Raw genomic sequence first — 23,799 nt, 5'->3', positions numbered from 1 at the left:
CGGCAGTCTTCAAATTCTGAAACGTTTAAAAATTCAAATTCTGAAAAATATGTTCAGTTTCACAGATATTACACAAGCTAACATATATTACTTTAAATTGTGTCTCATCTACCGTACCTTGTACAAGAACTTGACAGCTTGCCTGTCCTGCATCAACGACATAATAGTTTGTTGATTTTGTTCTATGCGGTTGAGCTTCAAAAATCAAATTAAATTACATATAATTATTAATTGATAACTATAGACATTTATTGTGCATAACGGTTTACAAACAAATGAACAATCGGAGTTGAGGGATACTTATGCTTAAAGCTCAGGTACAGGCATGAATTTTAAATATAATATCTGGTTAATTGTACATAAATAAAATATTTGTAACAGAAATCAGGACGAAAAAACATGAATATGGTCAAATACAAAATAAATTATAAAATATAAAAACCAGGAAGACTTTTTTTATGTAGTTTAACCTAATGTAATAACATGTCTGGTGACTCCCTAGAAGGTGAAAAAAGATGGTGGATATACGGTGGATAATTTTTGCTATAGCTAGCATGAAAATAAAAATCTGAAGTTGAATAAAAAAAACCAGAAATGTAAAATTCAAGTTTTATTACCTATATTTAGTCATCTGATAACATTTGTTACCACACCGTTTATTTTTCATAGCTTTTTAAAATGCCTCTCTATTTACAAAATGTGTGTACAAAAGAATAGGCCTAGAGATTTTACTGTGTAATTTGAACTATCCCCCCACTGATAAGAAAGTGCTTATTTTCAACAAGCTCGTGTAATACAAATAAAATTCAAAAAATTATGAAACATAGGGGAAACTATAGATCGATAATTATTGGAATGTATGATCAATAGACATTTTTTGCTCGCACCTGGCCTTTAAATTGAACTATTCAACTTTGGGCTAAATACATTTTTAAAACATATTTTACCTTATCTATTATGTCCTGATAATTCCCTCCATCTACCAAACTTAATGTTGAGGACACTGCATATTGTTCCCTCGCTTTTTCTTTTTGCTTCTTCTCAGCTGCCACGGCTTTTTTTACCGTGATTGCCTGTAATTATATTCGAGCAACAATTACGTAGGTCACGTTAATCAAGAACAATGGTAGATTTAAAATCATGAAAGCTGGATATCATAAAATAATAATAATATCCTGGATAATATAAAAACAAGTCGCAATGACTATTTATTCGATGCGTTTATGGTAACTTGTATAAATATATAAATAAAGTTCCACTCGGTATCGTAAATTATGCATCACAATTGCTTCATTTAATGAGAAAAATTTACCTCTACTATCTTCTTTTTTTGTGGAACCGAAACGGTTGATGCGGCAGCCTGTAAATGAAATAAAACGGTCACACAACCAAAATATTTATTAATAATTATTATCTAAAGGCAGTTGTTGTGATGTTATGTTTACAGTACTAACATCGGCATAGACTAGACGAATGCTAAATAAAAAATTGCGTAGTTCACGTTAATCAAGAACAATGGTAGATTTAAAATCATGAAAGCTGGATATCATAACATAAATATAAAAATAAATATAAACAAAAATAATGCATGTGGTGATTTTGGGCGAGGGCGTTTATTTTTTTGGGTGTAATTAGTAACATGTATAATCAAATAATAAAGCCCTAGATATAAAAAACTATAACACAATCAATAACAAGAACTGGTAAAATACAGTAACAATTGTATCAAAATGCTGCCTATTAAAGTATTAAAAACAATTTGGCAAAAACAAAATGCAAGTGCAAAATGCAAAAGTAAGTGGAAAATACTAAACACAATGTACTTCTACGTTTTTCCTTTTTGAGGATTTCTTTTGTTGTATGGGTTCTGAAGCCATCTGTAATTTAAAACAAAAACGTAATTATGCACCCTTAATGTGAATGGCATGCACCCATGAAAGTTGGATTTTCACATGCCGTATTTGTTCGAATAAACTCCCAATAAAAAAAAACACATAGGTATGAAAAACTATAGTATAACACAATTAATATTAAGAAGTGATAAAATAATGTAAAATTGTATCAAAATGCTTGGTAAATTGTAGATCATGGAAGTCAAAGAATTCTGCTATGAAAGGTGTTTTATTCGAATAAATACGGAACGATAGTTTCATTCGGTATCGTAAATTATTCATCACAATTGATTCATTCAATGAGAACAATTTACCTCTACTATCTTCTTTGTTGGTGGAACGGAAACGGTTGATGCGGCAGCCTGTAAATGAAATAAAACGGTCACACAACCAAAACATGTTTATGTTTACAGTACTAAAATCGGCATATATAGACTATAAACACAATGAACCCTACCTTTTTCTTTGGTGGCATTAGTTCTAATGCTTTCTGTAATAAATAAAAAAATATTTAATTTTCACCGTTAATATAGCTTTCCCACATTAATATCATATTTTATTTGTATGACTATACATGAATATATAGGCATATACTATATGAACACTTTCTCTTTTTAAGAAACTGTTAACTGCTAACTTCATGCAGCTTAAATGTATTCGATGTAGCCTAGGCTTAGGGCCTAGTGTATTATTCAATTTTTGTAGTTTAAAGTGTATCATTGTTTCATTTATTCTAGGGGCCTATTGATTGTAACTTTTTATCTGCTTTAATAATGATAGTAGTAGGCATAGGCCTAATTAGTATATGTATGTACTCGCCTTTTGCCCTTTCTGGATATGTGTCTCACTTTCCAGGACTTGGGAGACCAAATCTGGAAACTCTGGGCCAGAAAGTATTTTGGAGAATTTTTTTCGCATTGATTCATCTGCAAAAAATAGTATAGCCTAAAAGTAAAACTAAATGTTGGCAAACAGGTATACTTTTAAGGTTGAGAGAGTTATATAGGCCTAACTAGGCCCTATACCTACCTAGGGCCTAGGGTAGGCCTGGGCCCTAACCATTATTATTGGTAATTATAAATTTCAGTTGTCCTCCAGTGACGTTAAGTTAATTTAGGGCCTATTACTTTTAAAATCTTATTTAATAGGCTAGACCATATCATAAGTTTTATTAATAGGCCTATCACAAATTAATTTGTGTGTTACGGTTGTCGAACCTAAGGCTATACAATGATATGAGTGCTGTTGGACCAAATAAATTAACTTACCGCCTATTTCTCCAATCAGTCCTGTCTGTATACCAAAACCTGGGCACTTTGCTTTAACACGGTCTCCTACTAAATAGTCATTCAATTCCCACCGTGGCTCTACAATATTCTCTATTTTGATAACATTACCCGTAACAGGATCGTCATTAATCCAAATCATTAATGTGATTAGACCCATAATGATTAAACAAATTTACTAAAAAGATGATGATGATGAACAGACAACCGACGGGCGGAGAAGAAGAACAAGAGAAAAAAGAGGAGGATCGACCGCCAAATGATTTGAAACTTACGCGCACGGACGAACGGACGGACGGACAGATGATACGGGTAATTTTACGCACCCTTTTTATTTTCATAATTTGTTTCTAAATTACTGGAATTTATCCTTAAAGTGAATTTGTTACCATATTTACCACCCGTCATGGATATTGAATATCACCCTTTTTCACACGATTTTTGAAAATTATCTGAAGACGCCTCCGCCGCGAGCCGCCCCCTTGTTATGTTTGGTATGCCCCGGGCGTCGCGTGCGAGACGCGTATAATATGCGCACGACATGTCACGTATATACGGCGTGTGACGTGTCCGGCGGCTCCTATCGTCGTGTGCAAAAGATAAAACGAAGTGACGCTATACGATCTTTGGTCGTGTGACGTGCCAGCAGAGAGCGGAGAACGCTACACACGCTAGGCCTAGATGATGAATAATATGAAGAGCTAAACACTGTACACCTCAACAGGTCAGTAAAATACATACATAGATTTACATGATGAGTCCTACATTTTATTTGGGACGTGTAAACTTATAACAAGACCCATTCACCTATATAGCTAGCTAGTATAATAGGCCTAGCCTATAGGCATATAGCCTAGCCCTATATTGGCTACATACATAGGCTATACTAGGCCCTAATAGGCTTTTTAGGCTAGCCTAGCCTATGTTGTATAGGCCTATAATAGGCCTAGCTAGGCCTAAGCTATCCTATATGTGTCACATTTCTTTTTTTTTTAAAGCAAATAATATACATATAGGCCTAGGCCTATGTCTATCCGGAATGCCTAGCTATAGAATAGCCATATTGTATTAGTTTCTACTTATTATAGGCCTACGTCAGTAAGCTAAATTTGGGCAAGTCCTAATATTATATTAAGAGCCTAGGCCTAGGCTAGGCCTAGTCAGGGCTGCCCTTTTGACATATTGTGCACAAGCTTGCATCGTCTTTCAAATTTCGCGGTAATATGTTTGGATTTGAAAGAACTCTATTTAAATCAAGTAGTAAGTACTGATTTTTCAATATAGGCTAGGCCTAAAATATAACTTAACTTATATTATAATTAATAAGGCTTTATATTCTTTATAAAAATCAATCAATATTGTGTCATTGGGTCCGCATGCAACCCCCCCTAAATTTTACAAGGTGCCCTTTTTAGAGGTAATCATTTTTGCTATATAATTGCTTGCGTTTATCTTTGATTTGTTTTTAACATTTTATTAATTTCGATACTGTAGGTAGTACTAGGCCTAGTAGTATGCAACATGGATTCAAGTGATACCACCACAACAGAAGAGCAATTTCTGGCAACACCGCAAAAGAGACGGCGTGTACTATCAAAACGTCATGGGTTTAACCCTAGACGTGCTCGATATTTGAAAGCAGTAATATTAGCTAAAAAAACACCTGGCCCCTTATTAAGGGAATCAATATTGACAAGTTCTTCGTCAAGCGAAAGTGAGTCTGATTTTGAATTAGACAGGAGTAGCTCCATTTTTTCATCACCAGAAAATGTCTCAAATACTGACGATAGTAGTAGTAGTGATAGTACCATCTCAAGTCGGCCTACCACCGATCCTTCGATCAGTAGTGACGCACCGACAGATGATGAGTACGACAACATCGAAGGCGAGGAACCCGTCAATGGCAAACATCCTTTATTTGACGGTTGTCCTCAGACACATATTTCTCTATATACATCTTTAATGCTATTCGTTATCAAACATTCACTTTCGGGAGAAGCATTCTCCGATCTTCTACATTTGATTGCCTCTATACTTCCACCAACGTGTGTCATCGCTAAGTCAACTTACATGGTCAAAGAGATTCTAAAGAAAAATACCCAATTTGAAACATCAACAACCCATTTTTACTGCGAAAACTGCAATAGAGAAGTGGAAACGTCATCCGATTCATGTAACTGTACGGACATGAGTGGGAAAGTGCTAGAGTACTTAAGCTTGGATGTCGAAAATCAGATTCAAAAACTTTTCCAAGGTAAGATGACGTTATTGTATACAACCTTTTCAAATACACAGTGGTATTATAAAATAACAGACACGTTTTCTAACCTCTTTTTAAATAAATGTATTTTTCAGATCAACATTTTTGTGAGATGGTAATGGCAAGACGTCGGTACGCGGAAGCTGGTGTGTGGAAGGACGTATGTGACGGTGAAGAGTACAGTAGAATTGTTCCAAGAGAACCGATGATGAATACTGTTCATCTGACATTCATGATGAATACTGGTTAGCATCATGGTAGTTATTTATGATATGAAATTAACAACTAACACATATCATCATCACTTTCCTGAGGGTAATGTGGCTGCCGCCGCGATGTCGCGGTGGGGTCGAAGGGAAAAATCCCAATAAAGCGTTCAGTATGTCATAGCCTAAATGTGGATGATACATTTTTTTGAAATGATTTTTTTTATGCAGATGGCGTGGCAGTTTTCAAATCATCAAATAAAGGAAGTCTCTGGCCTGTATACTTGGCAATTAATGAATTGCCAGTGCAATATAGGTAGGTACATTAGTAATAACATGCAATATATTTTGTAAAATAAATTACTTATACTTTAAAAAATTACTTTACTGGTGTTTTTTTAGATGTCAGTGGGAGAGGATGAAGAGGGGGTGGGCGATTGTTGGATCGCCTAAATTTCAAATGTTAATGCAAAATATAAGACATACCGGTAGGTTATAATTAACCTGTTCTGGAATGATCCACCAATACCGTACTATTTACACATTTCAGATTTGCAAGACGATACATAATACCATGTCTTCTGCACTGCCAAGCCGAAAAGCCAAGTATGACGACATACTTGCGATCACTTATTGACGTTCTGTTGCGGTTTAGTAGAGGTTCGTATTTTTTTTTTAATGTTCAAAATACTGTAACGTACAGGGCCGTAGCCAGGGTCTGTCAAAGGGGGGGGGGGGGGGGCTTCGGACAAATAGGTAGTATTTGAGTTGAGTACGTATCGGCTGGTGGCCTATAAAATAAATCGGATGTTATAATGTAAACTACAGTACATGATTCTATAGAAAGTATAGTGTAATATATTAATATTCACTATAATGCTCTATGATGATGATACACTATATTTCATAAACATAAATACTATAATAACCGCAGCGTTCAATTTTTTTATGTACGTCGGAAGAAGGCTATAACAACAATAACATGTTACATCCAGGGGCATCCAGGTACCAAAAATACGTATTTATATTTCAGCTGAAAATCTGCAATTCATTAGCAACTCTTTGAAATTTACAGACACGTATCGCTCGACGTACCCTCATACAGGAGGGAAGAAGTTAGTTTATTTTACATCTCCCTGGTTAGAGTTATTCACGAACGAGTTTACGATTTTTTCAATTTACGAACAACCTTATGTACTGTGGGAGATGAGGATGAGGTATTGGGCATGTCGGGGATGGGGGTTCGCTGTAAAGGGGGAAGGGGATTAAAATAAATATAATAAAACCATAACAACTTTTCTGGCTAAATATTTATATGATACTTGTACACTGATGATTCAATCGCAGGAATTCAAATCATGACGTGCTATGGAGAAAAACAAGTAAAAGGGCATCTACTGGCATCGTGTTTAGACTTACCGGCCAGAGCAATGGTGTCTAATATGAAACAATTTAATGGTCGGTTTGGCTGTTCACTTTGTTTAGACGAGGGTATGACAAGACCAAATGCCCCACTTCACAGACACTATCCGTTCACTGACAACAATGAACATCGGTCACATCAAACTATCATTCAAGACGCCAGAACTGCTGCCGTAACACGCAAGGCTGTGAGTTATTTTATTATTATTATTATTCTGCTCCATAACGCCGAATAACAATTTATTTGAAAATAAATTTTTTTTAAAATCATTTTATATCAAAGTTTTCGCTTTTCAATAATCAGTTAAAATCAGTGAGTAGTCGCCCACGAAAAACGTTAAACGCTATCTTTACCCAAAGACGCTCCCAGACGTTTATTTTCAGTGGTTTTTGAGACTGCGCAGAATGATTTTCGAACTGACAGACCCAGTGCATTGTACTCTGCCCGTTGCTCCTTGAAACACATGCCGTGTTTCAACGCTTGTCCATGCTTGTAGTATGGAGAAACCCGGAAGCTTGCATTACGGACCTTTTAGTTCGAGTCGTTGATTTGTTCATTAATTATTATGTTTTGCTGAGGGTTTCCTAAAATTTAAGGTAAATTATAATTGCTGGTAGTTTATGTATTTTGGTCTTCATTTCCGTACGTTCGTCATTGATTTCTGAAAAATTACGGACGTTTCCCTTTTTAGTGATACTTAACAAAATAGCTAGCCTTCAAATCATCCACTCTAGGCTAGGCCTAGTCTACCCACCAACTCAGCTGTGCTGAAGGTATATCAGTAGTAGTCCTACTAACCAGACTAGCCATAAATATTATTGGTATCAGCGACCTTGGGGTTATAAGTGTTTACATATATTTAAATTCGCTTCGTACCGCGTACCAGAAAGGAAATGCGTGAACGTGACGATTGTAAACTTCCGCAATGAACTCGCTCGGTCGTCAACAATAACATGGAATTCACTGCACTCTGTTACCATAGTGATCATGAGAAAAAAATATTGTAACATGTTACAATATTTTTTTACAGATGCCATGACTACCAAGTAGAATTAGGTCATGAAATCCTTTGTGGTACCGCTAGATATAACAGTTGTAAACGGCTACTGTTATTCTGAGACAACAATCAAATTGTCTCAGTGTTATTGTAGACTTTTTTTTATTGATTGTGTAAAGTTATTGTACAATGCCTATACAATCACAATTTATAGCTCCATTATTTAATTGATATATTTTCATACTTTCAGGTCAGAGGAATAAAGGGAGCATGCCCTTTGGTAGCTTTGAGCTATGTTGATTTATCATGTGTATTTCCAATTGACTGGATGCATTCCTGCTTGTTAGGAGTTACCAAATCCATGTTGAACTTGTGGCTTGGAAAAGACCACAAGGCAAAGAAGTTTTATATTGGTTCTAAGGTAAAACATATTTAAAAGAAAATTTCATTTGAAATTGCACATACTTCTTTTATAAACACAAATTATGTAGATTTAATTCCAGTGAGCTTCTAAACAATCATTGTTTGAATAATTTAGCTAATTTGTCACTTGTGTTCTAACTGATAACTGTTGAATATGCATTTAGATTACACACAATACTATACTGTTTATTTAGTCCTTTTTATATTGTTATTAGCAATTTTTAATGTTTCATATTCTGATACACCTAATTTAATTATAATAATAAATATAAATTGAATGTTAATGTAGATTGATCTTATGAATACAAGATTTATGAAGATAAAGTTACCCGATTTTATTGCTCGTAGTCAAAGAAGGTTGGAGGAAAGCCAGCACTGGAAAGGTAATAAAATTCTTTTTCATTTTTTTCCAGTAGTCTATACTGTTTATATACAGAGTATGACGTGCACCATTTTTATTTCCTTAAGTTGAATATGGTATGATCAGACAAAACACATCAAAAGCAAATGTTGAAAATATTACCAATGTAACCTTCAATCATTTTGCGACCTTCAACTGGATTGCATGTTTCATAAATTGTAGCCGTTTTTTCAGGGTGTCTAGAAAACTCAGAGCTCAGATATATCTGAGTTTTCTAGATCTAGAAAACTCAGATATATCCAAGTTTCCTAGACACCTGTTTTTCCATGATTATGTGACTTTTGCGTTGTTATTACAGCTACAGAGTACCGTGAATGGTTACTTCACTTTTCAGTACCTGTGTTAAGAGGCATATTGGAACCGGATATTTTCATCCACTATTGCCTATTAGTGTCTGGATTGTCTCTGCTTGTTCAAGAACGCATCACATCAGCAGACCTCTCATATGCCAACATTCTTCTGAATGATTTTTGTCAAATTTTTCCAACTATATACGGTAAATGCAACTGCATATTTATTACAATTTTTCAAACCATTCAATGATTGAGAATACATAAATATGATTTCTATACTCTCAGCCTGATGACGTGCACATTTGACAACTTTTGTATCTAGTTAATAAACATGATTGTCATATTGTTTGTAGAAATGAACAATGAGTATAATCACATTAAATGAATACGGTATATGCCTTTTCCCTCGGCAGGTGAAACAAGACAGACAATGAATATTCACACATTACGACACATGCCATACTTTGTTAAACTGTATGGCCCACTTTTCCATTTTTCTTGCTTTGGGTTCGAGTCAATGAATGCTCACCTCAAAAGTATGTTTCATGGCACAAGATATGTGAATAGCCAGGTATACATTCATTATTATATGTACAATTATATATAGGTGCTTGAAAGCTAAATAATAATAATAATAATAAGAAATAATGCTAATGCTTATTTTACTTTTTAATACAGTAATAAATAATGTTCTTGGATTTCAGATTTCATTTGCAGTACAAATGACAAAGGCCCTTCCTGACTTAGTGAGAAGTTTAACAGAGGAAACAAATAACAATGACATGAAGAAGCTTTTTAGTAAACTGTCATCAAAACTAGCAACAGAGGAAAATCAGGCTGTTGCCAATGGCGTTATTGGCAAATTTCAAAGATTGCCAAATATTGCTAACTACTTTGAACAACCACAAAATATCCGTTTCACAAAGAGTTTTTCTAAGTACAAAATCGGTAAACATTGCTACACTTCTAAAACCACTAGCACAACAAAACGAACACAAAATTATTCTATTGTATACAAAGATTCAGATTCATTGAATTTTGGACAAATTATTTGTTTTCTGATGTCTGAAAATGAAACCCCTTTTGCAATTGTCCAAAAATACATTTCTAATCAGTCTCTAATTGCACCAACTCGCATTCAAAACCCAACCCTTAACAGTTACACACACAGACAACTTTGTAATCATATGGCAATTGTAACCCCAGGTAATAATATCTTGCTTCCTCTTACAGAAATCTGTAAGAAGTGTGTATTTATTGAAACAGATGATGGCATGTATATGTCATATCCACCAAATCTGCTTGAACACAATTGAATATTGAATCTCTAATCAAATTGAATGTTTTATTATGATTGTTGATTACATTTTGATTCAAAAGCTTTAAAGGCCAGGTGCGGGCAAAAAATTTCTATTGATCATACATTCCAATAATTATCGATCTATAGTTTCCCCTATGTTTCATAATTTTTGGGATTTTATTTGTGTTACACGAGCTTGTTGAAAATAAGCACTTTCTTATCAGTGATTTCATTCGCAGTACAAATGACAAAGGCCCTTCCTGACTTAGTGAGAAGTTTAACAGAGGAAACAAATAACAATGACATGAAGAAGCTTTTTAGTAAACTGTCATCAAAACTAGCAACAGAGGAAAATCAGGCTGTTGCCAATGGCGTTATTGGCAAATTTCAAAGATTGCCAAATATTGCTAACTACTTTGAACAACCACAAAATATCCGTTTCACAAAGAGTTTTTCTAAGTACAAAATCGGTAAACATTGCTACACTTCTAAAACCACTAGCACAACAAAACGAACACAAAATTATTCTATTGTATACAAAGATTCAGATTCATTGAATTTTGGACAAATTATTTGTTTTCTGATGTCTGAAAATGAAACCCCTTTTCAAATTACACAGTAAAATCTCTATTCTTTTGTACACAAATTTTGTAAATAGAGAGGCATTTTAAAAAGCTATGAAAACTAAACGGTGTGGTAAAAAATGTTATCAGATGACTAAATATAGGTAATATAACTTGAATTTTACAGTTCTGGTATTTTTATTCAACTTCAGATTTTTATTTTCATGCTATAGCAAAAATTATCCACTGTATATCCACCATCTTTTTTTCACCTTCTAGGGAGTCACCAGACATGTTATTACATTAGGTTAACTACCTAACTACTGAAAAAAGGTCTTCCTAGTTTTTATGGCAGAATTTTGCCAAATTTTGTATTTGACCATATTAAGGGAAATTCATGTTTTTTTGTCTTGATTTCATTATAAATATTTGATTTATGTACAATTAACCAGATATTACATTTAAAATTCATGCCTGTACCTGAGCTTTAAATGTGCACAGGAATCAATCATAAAAACCAATGGAATTTATCATGTATGGTATGAAAAGTAATTGGAAAAAATGGTCTTTGAACACACAGGTTATTACACACATTTGTTATCAATCTATTATTCTACTGACATTTCTCTGCTTCATGGAAATTTGAAAGTTTGGTATATTGCATTGTTATTTTCAAACTAATTTTAAATAGGCCTACAAAATTGTTTATACTGTATTGTAATATACAATTTCCAATAAACAATCTGGATCAGTATTACTGTATGGATTTGTGTTTGCTAGGATAATAAGATTGATTTGATAATAATGACTTGTCAAGTTGTTTCTACAATTTTTATTAATTGGCTAACCAAGATGGAATACTATTATAATGAATATTGCGCTTTTGGTTTCCTTTACATTAATTCATTATCAGGAGATCTGATCAAAGTGACGCTATGCTGTATAATCTTTCATCAATTAACCATTATCATTCATTTAGTTGCTATATAAACAATTATGTCCGTCTAACAAAAATTATTGTTCAAGATGAAACATACTGGAATGGGTTTTTTTGCCAAGTCACCAACCAAAAGCTTGGAGAGAATAATAAGTACAGTACTTACCTACTGCTGTGAGGCATACAAAGAAAAGCCGACGAGATCATGTGAAATCGTCAATGAGCTCGACTCTTTCTGAACCACTGCTGTCGATGTTGATTACCAAATTAGTATAAAAATAAGTAACTGGGTTGTTTATCCCAGGACAGCTATCATCATCATTTATTGCACAGGTTAAATTGATTTTGGGAATTCCAAAAATATAAATTTTGAGTGTATTTAAGCCAATTACTTTTTTATTTTGATTTAAATTTATTTTTCATATGACACCAATGATGATAACTGTTTCGATCCTCAGTTAGGGAGGTGGCTATTGATCGGATCTCCTGCACAACAATTAACATGCATTGTCTATGCAGGCGTGCATTGCACTCATCAGCTAGGAAACCAATAGCGTAATACCCTCAACATATTAAAGGAACTCAACTCAACAATTAATTAAAACTTGTAAACGTTATGAAACATAGTAAATATAAAAGAGTTAACTCAAAAACTTGTTAATAAAATGGATGTTAAATAGAATGAGATGACATAAACTACTCGCTCATCGTAAGTGATCAAAGAAGCCACGGCCATGATGCCGGGTATCCTCCTTTTCCGAAATCGGCGGCTCTTATCTGATCATTTACGATGTATTACAGACTATAAAATAACGCAAAACCAACAAAAATCTGATGATTGAGTGGGTGGCACACTGGATTTTATTGATCTATAAAAATAGAAAATGTGAATGCGCGTTTAAAAGTGGGAGTATTTTGGGGGATGGGGTTTTCCCCGACTCGCACATCTTTGTGTGTCCAGGGTGTTTGCTAGGATAATAAGATTGATTTGATAATAATGACTTGTCAAGTTGTTTCTACAATTTTTATTAATTGGCTAACCAAGATGGAATACTATTATAATGAATATTGCGCTTTTGGTTTCCTTTACATTAATTCATTATCAGGAGATCTGATCAAAGTGACGCTATGCTGTATAATCTTTCATCAATTAACCATTATCATTCATTTAGTTGCTATATAAACAATTATGTCCGTCTAACAAAAATTATTGTTCAAGATGAAACATACTGGAATGGGTTTTTTTGCCAAGTCACCAACCAAAAGCTTGGAGAGAATAATAAGTACAGTACTTACCTACTGCTGTGAGGCATACAAAGAAAAGCCGACGAGATCATGTGAAATCGTCAATGAGCTCGACTCTTTCTGAACCACTGCTGTCGATGTTGATTACCAAATTAGTATAAAAATAAGTAACTGGGTTGTTTATCCCAGGACAGCTATCATCATCATTTATTGCACAGGTTAAATTGATTTTGGGAATTCCAAAAATATAAATTTTGAGTGTATTTAAGCCAATTACTTTTTTATTTTGATTTAAATTTATTTTTCATATGACACCAATGATGATAACTGTTTCGATCCTCAGTTAGGGAGGTGGCTATTGATCGGATCTCCTGCACAACAATTAACATGCATTGTCTATGCAGGCGTGCATTGCACTCATCAGCTAGGAAACCAATAGCGTAATACCCTCAACATATTAAAGGAACTCAACTCAACAATTAATTAAAACTTGTAAACGTTATGAAACATAGTAAATATAAAAGAGTTAACTCAAAAACTTGTTAATAAAATGGATGTTAAATAGAATGAGATGACATAAACTACTCGCTCATCGTAAGTGATCAAAGAAGCCACGGCCATGATGCCGGGTATCCTCCTTTTCCGAAATCGGCGGCTCTTATCTGATCATTTACGATGTATTACAGACTATAAAATAACGCAAAACCAACAAAAATCTGATGATTGAGTGGGTGGCACACTGGATTTTATTGATCTATAAAAATAGAAAATGTGAATGCGCGTTTAAAAGTGGGAGTATTTTGGGGGATGGGGTTTTCCCCGACTCGCACATCTTTGTGTGTCCAGGGGTTTTGTTTGTTTATATAGTGTTGTGTTTTGAGGGGGCTGTGTGATCTTTGTCCCTCTTGAGTGGGATGGTACTGGGATTTTATCCCACTTGAGTGGGATTTGATAAAGTAGTGGGATGGCACTGGGATTTTATCCCACTTGAGTGGGATTTGATAAAGTAGTGGGATGGTACTGGGATTTTATCCCACTTGAGTGGGATTTGATAAAGTAGTGGGATGGCACTGGGATTTTATCCCACTTGAGTGGGATTTGATAAAGTAGTGGGATGGTACTGGAATGGAGCTGGGATTTTGTCCCTCTTGAGTGGGATGGTACTGGGATTTTATCCCACTTGAGTGGGATTTGATAAAGGAGTGGGATGGTACTGGGATTTTATCCCACTTGAGTGGGATTTGATAAAGTAGTGGGATGGTACTGGGATGGAGCTGGGATTTTGTCCCTCTTGAGTGGGATGGTACTGGGATTTTATCCCACTTGAGTGGGATTTGATAAAGTAGTGGGATGGTACTGGGATGGAGCTGGGATTTTGTCCCTCTTGAGTGGGATTTTACAAAGGAGTGGGATGGTACTGGGATTTTATCCCACTTGAGTGGGATTTGATAAAGTAGTGGTATTTAATACTGGGATTTTATTCATCCCAGTAGGATAATTTGAATCCCACTGGGATTTCATATTATCCCAGTGAGATAAAACAATCCCACTGGGATATATCTATCCCAGTGGGATCCACTGGGATTTTTCACTCATCCTAGAAAATCCCACTGTGTCAATATAAAATCCCAGTGGGATGGTGCTATCCCACTGGGATAACCATATCCCAGTGGGATCCCCTGGGATCCCACTGGGATCCCACTTTCATTTTTACTAGGGTAATGATAGCAATTTGAAATTGAATTTGATGTATGATTTACTTATCTCCCCACAGACTCTAACATGTCTTGCTAAGTTGATGAAGGAATGTTGGTACCACACGGCATCTGCTCGACATACATCTCTTCGTGTAAAAAAGACACTTATGAAGATTTCAGAATCTTGCTCAAAAACATCAAAAATTGTTTACTAAATTAAACAAAAATGCAACTGTTTATAAAATATATTGAAATGTGAAATTTCAGAATGTGGATATATTCACAAGAGAGTCGTGAAATGTTGTAAACACCGTCATGACATTTGCACTGGATCGGTAAATCCACAGACAAAGTGTTAAAATATTTGTTTGGAAGACATGTTGTAAACACCGCCCTCAAAGGTTTCATAAACTTATAACTATGGAGGGTAGGCTTTACAGATACGAGATGAAGATGGTGGCGTTCAGGTATAAAACATGACGTTTCAAATACTGCTCTCACAGGTTGTAAAATCCTAGTATTACTAATTTAAAAATTACCTGTAATAGCTGATGAAGAATGATCCTTAGGCCAAATGTGCTCTCTGCACAGACATTATACAAAGCCATGGTGAGAGTACAGGTTTGGCCTGCACAGGCACATGTAAAGCTATCGTGTTGAGAACAGAGGTCTGGCCTACACAGACAAAGAGTAAGCTATCACGTTGAGAGCAAAAGTTTGACCTGCGTTGACACAGAGAATGCCAGCATGTTGAGAGTGAAAACAATCGTGTTGAGAACAGTAGTCTGGCCTGCACTAACACCGAGAAAGCCATCGTGTTTAGAGCAGTTATGTTGAGAGCAGAGGTCTGGCCTACTCATAACATGTTGCTAGATGCAGAATGTACTGCCATTACCTTATATGTAATTTGAGGATTGATAATAAAACATAAACACATATTGGAAAAAAGCTAGAACTTTGTTAACAGTAAGCTAACCTAATCTGAGCTTCAGAGACTATTTATTAGGAAGATCGCAAAGGTGTTGAGTTATTATGGTCTCTGCGAAAAATATTACAGTGTTTACTCAGGACCAGGAACAGCCAATCACAAAATGACGTATCTGAATTGAAAGATATGAACCAAAATACACAAGTTATTTTGTACAGTGTTCAAGAATTACAGATTTGAAAGACTTGTGCCAAATTATTTCAGCGTAAAATCTATTGAACTTATTAATGGTTCTATTAAGAAAATAAATATTAAGATAATTACTGGAAAGGATAAACTAAATGGGAATGTATCTGACGCACCTGCTTGGCATGTTTATTGATTCATAGAAAATGAAGATGTTTTTGTCCGGTAGAATCATTGTATATTCCACTATCAACTATGACCCTAATGCTAGCACAGTAAATGTATTCAAAGAACTGCTGTATAAACTCAGTGTAATTGATTGTTCTGATAGCACAGAAAAATAATGTTTATCTCTCTATACACTTAAGCTCTGTCTACACTATCAAACTTTATGTGACTTGATTTGATGTGCCCATATATGGACATGATGATGTGATATCACTACCATATTTGGGCACCTCACGATTTTTTGTCAAACTAGTTTGATAGTGTAGACAGAGCTTTAGACTGACTATTTTAATTGTAGCATCAAGTAATTCTATAAAAACCTTTAATGTAATATAACTAATACTGTATTCACTAAAAAGATACATTTTCAGTGAACGTTCAGTAGAAAAAGTAGATAATTTAGACAATGGTTTGAAAACTAGTTTTAAAGAAGCACTTAAAATATTAAGATCTTCTTATTGCATCTTTATCTCATGCATTTATTACTGTACTTAAAATGATCTTAAAATACCTTTTGTTATTAAGCACCCACCACCACAAATTAAGACTAAAATTTGTTTTCAATAGTTTTTTTACCAGTGACATTTACAGGTTGTTGTAAACAATATTGAATTCAATAATGAAAATAATTTTTAAACTGCCAAATTTCACTTTTAGTAGCATTTTATGTAGCATTATTTAATGTCTCGTTTTCATCTTTTTCTCAGAATCTAAATCCTATGTGTATATTGTTATTATTAGAAAAACAAAATTGTACTAAATCCCTGCATGATTGAAAATAATTCTGAAGGTGAAAAAAAATTGCTAAAACAAATTGTAAATTGAGTGATTTGTAGAAAATTGTGTACCAAGCCAAGATAAATTTATTATATAAATATATATAAATATATAGTACTACTGTATTCTTTCCCTTGAATTTTTGTACATTATGAACATAGATTAAATTATGTGAGATAGAGAGCGATTGCTAAACTCCTAATAATGTGACATTTAGTTGTAATTTGAAATTACAAGATCGTGGTATCCATCCGGTATTTTTTTACTTGTCTAAATGTATTTAGACGAGTAGAATCGTTAGATTTAATAAAGAGATAAGGCTGTAAATGTTATGACTTTCATCTGCTAAAATGGTTTCTAACCTCATGGCTATAATCTTCTTTTACTGATCATCCTTTTATGGATGAATTTAAAGGTCAAGAGGTCATCGGATTTAATTTGTTGGAAACAATCTTTTTATGTGATCCAAACTAGATGATGCATTTGTTCTTTGTGTCTGAGAGAGTTAGGTTTAACGATCTTCATATATTTTCCATGTCAAATTTTATTTGCTATTTCTGAATTTATTAAATACATACATTCTAAAGCTCTGTCTACACTATCACGTTTTATGTGACAAAAAAAATATGATGTGCCCATATATGGACTTGATGATGTCATATCACTACCATTTTTGGGAACCTCACACTTTTTTTGTCAACATTGTTTGATAGTGTAGACAGAGGTTTACTAATAAAAGTATTGAAATACATAGTTCTATATTCAAATTTTAATTAGCATATTTTGCGTTGTGTGTGACAGGATATTCCTATGTGAACAATCATCTCATGAATATGCATGTTTATGAATAGTTTTCATGAATATGCATTAGATCAATTTTATTTTAAATTTCTTTTAATTGTAACCATTCTCGGTACTGTATCTAGATTTCCCCAATATCATGGGAAAATTGTGCAATACAGCATCACATGTGTTTCACATGTATTGCCTAGTATTGTAGACCATAACCTTACATGATACTGGCACCACATGTGACACACATGAGATGCTGTTTTTCCTATGATACTGGGCAACTATTGTCATATGTGGAGATACATCACCAATTATCAAGTATTTTTTATACCTTTTAATTTGTTCGAGAGATAAGAGTATGAGAGTATTTTAATAATCCAAATTTGGGTTTAAAACAATTTGTATAAATTAAAAGTCCAATGATTATCTACAGTTCAATAAGAAGTGGAAACGGAAAACCTTGTAGAAAACGAATTGTAAATTATAGCCTTATTGTTATTGAAATTATATTATTGTATATTATAGCATTTTAGTTTTTTTCTGTAATTAATTTTGTGACAGTGAAAACTTTGAATAAAAAAGTAAAGTCAGTTCCATCGATTGTGTTCATATACAAAATTTGATATTACTGTGTGATAAAGTGTTACACACCCTACAAAGGTCAAAAATTACCGAAAGTTGACCCCAACATACTTCTATATTGAATTCCATGGAAATTACTGTCAGAAAAAAAAAAAAAAAATGTTTTTTTTACCAATTAAAAATTAATTTATAGGATTTTTAGATGCGACTTTGGTGGGATAATTCTCAGACGGGTTATAGGAGTTCTCTCAAATCACAGTAGGATTTGGACCATCATACCAGCATCAAAAGCGGCACAACGGCAAAGTTCCCTTAGGATTTGTGATAAAAGCTAGGGCTAATATTTGTATCATACCATCTTACCCGAGGGAAATCATCAATGGATATAGATACAAGAACGGGAAGTAATTTGATATGTGCTAAATAATGAAATATACAAATACACTTGGTTATAGGAATTTATTGTGGAACAATATTTATATTTACAGAGTGTATGCCACACAAGAGACCAGGCTGATCATTCAACCCATTGCCATAATGTTTAACGAAAGTCTTTTTCTTTGAAAAAATATGTTAAAAAAAGAAGACAAAATGCGAAATTGATTATTCCAAGATAAGCTTACCCTCCAAAATGTATTTTAAGGCAAATGCTAAAATTAAAAACTGTACAAACAAATTAATAATTTATTGTCAATAATAAAAATAAACTAATATCAGAATTGTGACATTTTAATTTTACATATAAGTACTTTTAGACTTAATTCTTCCTTTTTTTGTAAAGTATTATCTTACAATGTAACGTTTTAAAGATTAATAATCACCAGGCATGACCTTTCAGTTTTTCTGGATGGATTACTTACACCATTTGTTTGACAAGAATTTAAACATATATTTCAAAGTTGTTTTAATTTCATGTAAAAACATTCAAATTCCATGTTTTTTAAGTTGTAAACATGTTATCAATCAAATAAATGCAACTTAACAAGGAATTTAATCAGACTTTACACAACAGATGTTATTTCAATCTAATCCATCTAGAAAATTGAACATCGCTGTCGTGATTCAAGATAACACTAACTATATGGAATCCCCGTTTGATCATGTTTGCAATTTTAACAATTACATCAGAGATGCGAAATTCATCATAGTGTCACAAACTACTTTTATTCAGTCATTCACCCTTATGAAGGGGAAAAGGTCAAAGTTCAGCAGTGAAGAGATGAACTTTTCTGTTTCCACCAGCGGCGCATATAGGGAGAAACGCATGCCAGCTTATTCCTCCCTGAATCGGTAGATTATAACTGATCGGTACCTGAAAAATATCATTTATAAAACGTAAGTGATGTTTTATTAGTTTTAAACAAATAATCCTTTTTTTGTTGCAACGTAAAAATAATTATTAATCAAAAATACCTAAAGGCAAATTCAAAATCTAAAAGCACTTTATCATAATAGTTTATCACCAACAAAACTGACATATGAATGGTCAAAGACTGAAAACACCAGCGGTCATTTAAATTTGACCACTAACCTATGGCAATGAAGCAAGTGACTTTATATAAATACGCCGCGAGTAGTAAGGGATAATTGATTTTTATATAACTGAAGAATTAAACTCTAAAAAAGGTATGAAAAGGAAATTAAATCTGAAATGCACTACGAACCACCTGCTAAGAAGACAAACCTAATAGATGCTAAGAAAAGACAAACTTAATAGATTACAAATAGTAATAGGTATTTGATAGAGCATTTTCCGGTGACTTTCCAACTACTCTAAAAACATAGTACATCAATACAAATTTAAAATATTGAGTTATGATGAAAACAACCCATAGAGGAGAAAAAAGGATTGAAAAGAATTACTGTATATCCTCTACTATAATCCACCCCCCACCACCTAGAACACAAAAATGATTGGTAAGCATTTCTTGTAAAAACTCATCTGAACTGGCTAGAGAGAGGCCTACATCCAGACCAAAAGTCAATACTGGGATTATACCCAGGGATATGCCTGTTTGTGAAATCAGACATGAAGTAGGAGACACAAAGTGGGATTATACCGGAGCACATACAGTACTTTGACATAAATCTGTTGATATTTTTTTAATACTAATAACCATGACAATAAACTGCAAAATGATAAATATACAACCAAATTAACTTTTTTTCATTTTTAAGCATTCATAACCACTTATGTGTTAAGTCAGTGACTATGCTATTGTTTCCTAGCAACTGTATACATTTGTTTTTGTGTTTGGGACATAAAAGGTAAAAACCGCAAACTTTTATTAATATAAAATACAATAGCATAAGCATTACAGAACTGTTATCAAACATTAATGTGTTTTTGTTTCCAAATTTTAACAAAAGAAATTCACCTGATGATGATCTAAATGGACTATCTTGATCTGATTATTAGGTTGACCCAAGGTCGCAAACAAACTGTTACTGCTACGACACCAGCGTATATAACGCGCCTTCTCGGAATGTGCTCGTTGGCTCTCTATAGCTTGACTGAAAGAGGTAAACAAATAAATTTGTTATAAAACAACTGGATATTGTGCCTAGTATTTTGGCAGTTGGTTTTTCTTTAAAAGATTCTACATATATATTATATAAACAGCAACAAACAAATTAACTTCTTTTTTTCGATTTCATATACTGTATTTAATTCATAAACTATTATATTTTTACCTTGAATCTGTAGTATCCCAAATCATCCAATCACCATTAACGACAGCCCCAACACATGCAGCATCCTCCCACGACCAATCAGCAGACAGCAACATACCAGGTCCAGCATCGAGGGTCATGATTGGTTCCTCAAGCCTCATGTCATAGAACCGAATAATTCCACCCTTTTCAGCCACCATAAGCTGAGAGAAATCAAACAAAACATAGATATATGTATTAATAGTGCATTAATTAATCATATAATTATATCAAATGACACTGTTCACAGAAATTATTACTATATATATAATTATCAATGAATTTATTGAAATGTATCATATTGTACAAACAATAAATGACTATTTATCTATAAAAAAAAACCAACAAACCTTCATTGGGTCACGTGGATGCCAAGCAACTGACATTCCTTGAGATTTCAATGGGAATAACGCTTTCTGTTGTCCGCACTGGTCCCACGTTCTACATGTGTAATCATCGGAGACACTCGCTATCAGATCGCCCTCTAACGGTTCTATGCTAACTTCATTTACATAATCAGTATGCCCATCAAAAACCTGTGACATGAAAAACCTGAGTTATTTGTCATATAAAAACCTTTCTTTAATCTATGTAAGGTACACTAATCTTAATACTTACAGTGTATAAACTTATAAACATAGTGGTTGGATAACTAAATAAAGATGTTATATTAATTTGTTTTTACCTGAACTGTGTTGTCTTCTTTGAGATCAGATGTAAATAAACGTAATCTGAAGTCAGACCCAGCTGTACAGAATCTGAAAATCAATTGAAAAATATATTGATAGATTGGTGGCTATTTTTACAGTACAATGGTACAAATAAAGGCTTCACCTAATGAATGAAAAATATTATTTATGTCTAATATATATTGGTAGGGAATTCAATAGTGTAAGTACAACACAGAATAACTGAAAAGACAACATTATAAAACGCATTTTTGTATTGGTTCATTACAACATGACATTATTTAGACAATTATATTATACAATGTTTTATTTTTTATCCATCGATGTAAAACATGCATCAACTACTACACATATTATACCTGTTTTTGTCTCATTATGCAGGTGAGGTACATGTGTTTGTAATTGATGTAATACTTACTAAGTACCTACTTACCTTATACATCTTGGTAGACAGTCTAGACTTGTCCTTGGACTCCAGGAGAGGGCATCTACACGACAGCCATGATGGAATTCATTAACTTGATGAAATTCAAATTTGTCTAGATCTTTGTCTTCTTCCTGTAAGAATAAAAAATAGCTCATAATTTATGACTAAATACATTTTGTAAATGAATCACTAAATTTGTTTCTGTTTTCATTTTAACATTATTTTAATCCATTATTTTACCAAAATATCATAGTTTAATTTAATAACTGAATATTTAAAATATATACAGATGTTTATACAGTTATTACAAATTTATTATCATTATCATTTATTTTTATTTTAAAAAGTATCTCCAGTATAAAAAGATAATAAATTACTATTTTTTTAGTTTAAAATATGTTGAATTGAAGTAATATTCGTTACTCACTGGAAATACACATGTGCCGATGAGAATGCGCATACTGCCCCCAATAGCAATGAGATGAGACGATGCCTCAAATGGACAGAACTCCACGCACGTAACTGGTTCTTTGCAGTCTATTGACAACTGTTTGGTGGAATTTTCTTGTTCCATATTGCCAATCTAATGAAAATTAAAATAATGAATTTTAAAAAGAAGCAGGCGAATCTGATGATTGATCTTCTGGTTGACCCATTTATCTTACTTTTAATTTATGTTTATTAAAGTGTAATTTGCAAACTCAGTTTCGGCCTAGTAAAACGCTAATAGGCATAAGCCAGGCTGGATAGTCTTCGGCGTACGTACTAGCCTAGTGTAAGTACTGTAGTAGAATGGGCCTAGGCCTAGCTATAGAGTAGGCTCCAGGAGCATAGACAGCATCGACACTGCGACGGTCAAACTCACTGACTGCTGGCCCAACAAAATACACATGTGGATGGGCCTAGCCTAGTTATATACCCTAAAATAGTTCAGATTAACTATATTTATTGAATCAAACATTACGATATATTCCTAATAAAGATAATTATACTTTTAAATATTTTACCACTATCACTTAGACAGAAAACGTGGAAAAGGGTCGGATAAATGGAAAAGAGTCTGTTTTGTTTACAAAAACCGCCACCTTCAATAATTTGATATTAGTGTGAGGGCGCTCTGACAAAAACAAACAAACTCTCACGTGCGCGTTTTTTAAAAATTTTGCAGACGAGAGAAAGTGCTGTAATACATAACGTAGTAGGCCTTGTTAGACCTGATTAAAAAATCATTTTACCGATTATGGAATGTGAATGGAATACGGGACACTAGATTCAGTAATTTACTGCTACGCTAGAGTCTATCTATACTGGAAATGGGATCAAAAGAGGTATGTTATTATACTTGAAAGAATATGACATTTGGTCAGGCTATGCCGCTATGCATAATAACTGATTGTGATGTACAGTACATGACAGTAGTCCAAATGATTAACTTGTTCATGTAACATGTGGAATTTGAGGCAAACCACTACATGCTTAAGCCCCTCTTGAACATGAGAGAAGTCTCCTCGCATGATGCAAATTTATATCATGTA

General features: G+C 33.7%; 3 protein-coding genes across 5 annotated transcripts in view; 2 read left to right on the top strand and 1 right to left on the bottom strand.

The window, feature by feature from the left end:
- The window catches only part of LOC144837699 (activin receptor type-1-like), an 80,471-nt gene extending 64,017 nt beyond the window's left edge, over positions 1-16,454 (top strand). For both annotated transcript variants that reach the window (XM_078692920.1, XM_078692929.1), the window contains exon 8: positions 15,021-16,454. In XM_078692920.1, coding sequence (XP_078549046.1) covers positions 15,021-15,158 — 138 coding nt within the window. In that variant the 3' untranslated portion in view covers positions 15,159-16,454. The remainder of the gene's footprint in view (positions 1-15,020) is intronic.
- Positions 4,700-11,774, top strand: LOC144851683 (uncharacterized). The gene is made up of 10 exons (XM_078709265.1): positions 4,700-5,432; positions 5,534-5,683; positions 5,876-5,960; positions 6,195-6,304; positions 6,992-7,254; positions 8,315-8,485; positions 8,777-8,870; positions 9,207-9,404; positions 9,615-9,772; positions 9,906-11,774. The coding sequence occupies exons 1-10, from the start codon at positions 4,700-4,702 to the stop codon at positions 10,515-10,517; spliced, it is 2,574 nt and encodes an 857-aa protein (XP_078565391.1). The 3' UTR covers positions 10,518-11,774.
- Positions 16,455-18,887: 2,433 nt separating the features above from the next.
- LOC144837919 (nucleoporin Nup37-like) lies at positions 18,888-23,363 on the bottom strand. Of its 2 annotated transcripts, none has more exons than XM_078693259.1 (8): positions 23,257-23,363; positions 22,692-22,847; positions 22,271-22,395; positions 21,834-21,906; positions 21,499-21,684; positions 21,131-21,312; positions 20,815-20,950; positions 18,888-19,748 (listed from the first exon to the last, which is right to left on the bottom strand). In XM_078693259.1, exons 2-8 carry the CDS (start codon positions 22,836-22,838, stop codon positions 19,635-19,637), a joined length of 963 nt encoding a protein of 320 aa, XP_078549385.1. In that variant the 5' UTR covers positions 22,839-22,847; positions 23,257-23,363; the 3' UTR covers positions 18,888-19,634. The 2 variants fall into 2 exon arrangements, with proteins under 2 accessions (XP_078549385.1, XP_078549378.1); XM_078693252.1 differs by having other exon boundaries at positions 23,272-23,361.
- Positions 23,364-23,799: the final 436 nt, after the last annotated feature.

This window comes from Antedon bifida, chromosome 1 (assembly GCF_963402885.1).
Source record: "Antedon bifida chromosome 1, ecAntBifi1.1, whole genome shotgun sequence".
In the NCBI taxonomy this organism is placed as follows: domain Eukaryota; kingdom Metazoa; phylum Echinodermata; class Crinoidea; order Comatulida; family Antedonidae; genus Antedon; species Antedon bifida.
Note: the sequence above shows the minus strand (reverse complement) of the source record. Positions and strands in the feature narration are given on the sequence as shown.

What these genes read in the sequence shown, in the direction of transcription:
- LOC144837919 (XM_078693259.1), bottom strand. Translation starts at nt 22,838, where the DNA reads ATGGAACAAGAAAATTCCACCAAACAGTTGTCAATAGACTGCAAAGAA. An exon ending in TCGGCACATGTGTATTTCCA is followed by an intron (nt 22,396 to 22,691) that starts GTGAGTAACGAA and finishes TTATTCTTACAG; the next exon opens with GAAGAAGACAAAGATCTAGA. An exon ending in ATCCACGTGACCCAATGAAG is followed by an intron (nt 21,313 to 21,498) that starts GTTTGTTGGTTT and finishes GATTTCTCTCAG; the next exon opens with CTTATGGTGGCTGAAAAGGG.
- LOC144851683 (XM_078709265.1), top strand. Translation starts at nt 4,700, where the DNA reads ATGGATTCAAGTGATACCACCACAACAGAAGAGCAATTTCTGGCAACA. An exon ending in GACATTCATGATGAATACTG is followed by an intron (nt 5,684 to 5,875) that starts GTTAGCATCATG and finishes TTTTTTATGCAG; the next exon opens with ATGGCGTGGCAGTTTTCAAA. An exon ending in CAAGATATGTGAATAGCCAG is followed by an intron (nt 9,773 to 9,905) that starts GTATACATTCAT and finishes CTTGGATTTCAG; the next exon opens with ATTTCATTTGCAGTACAAAT.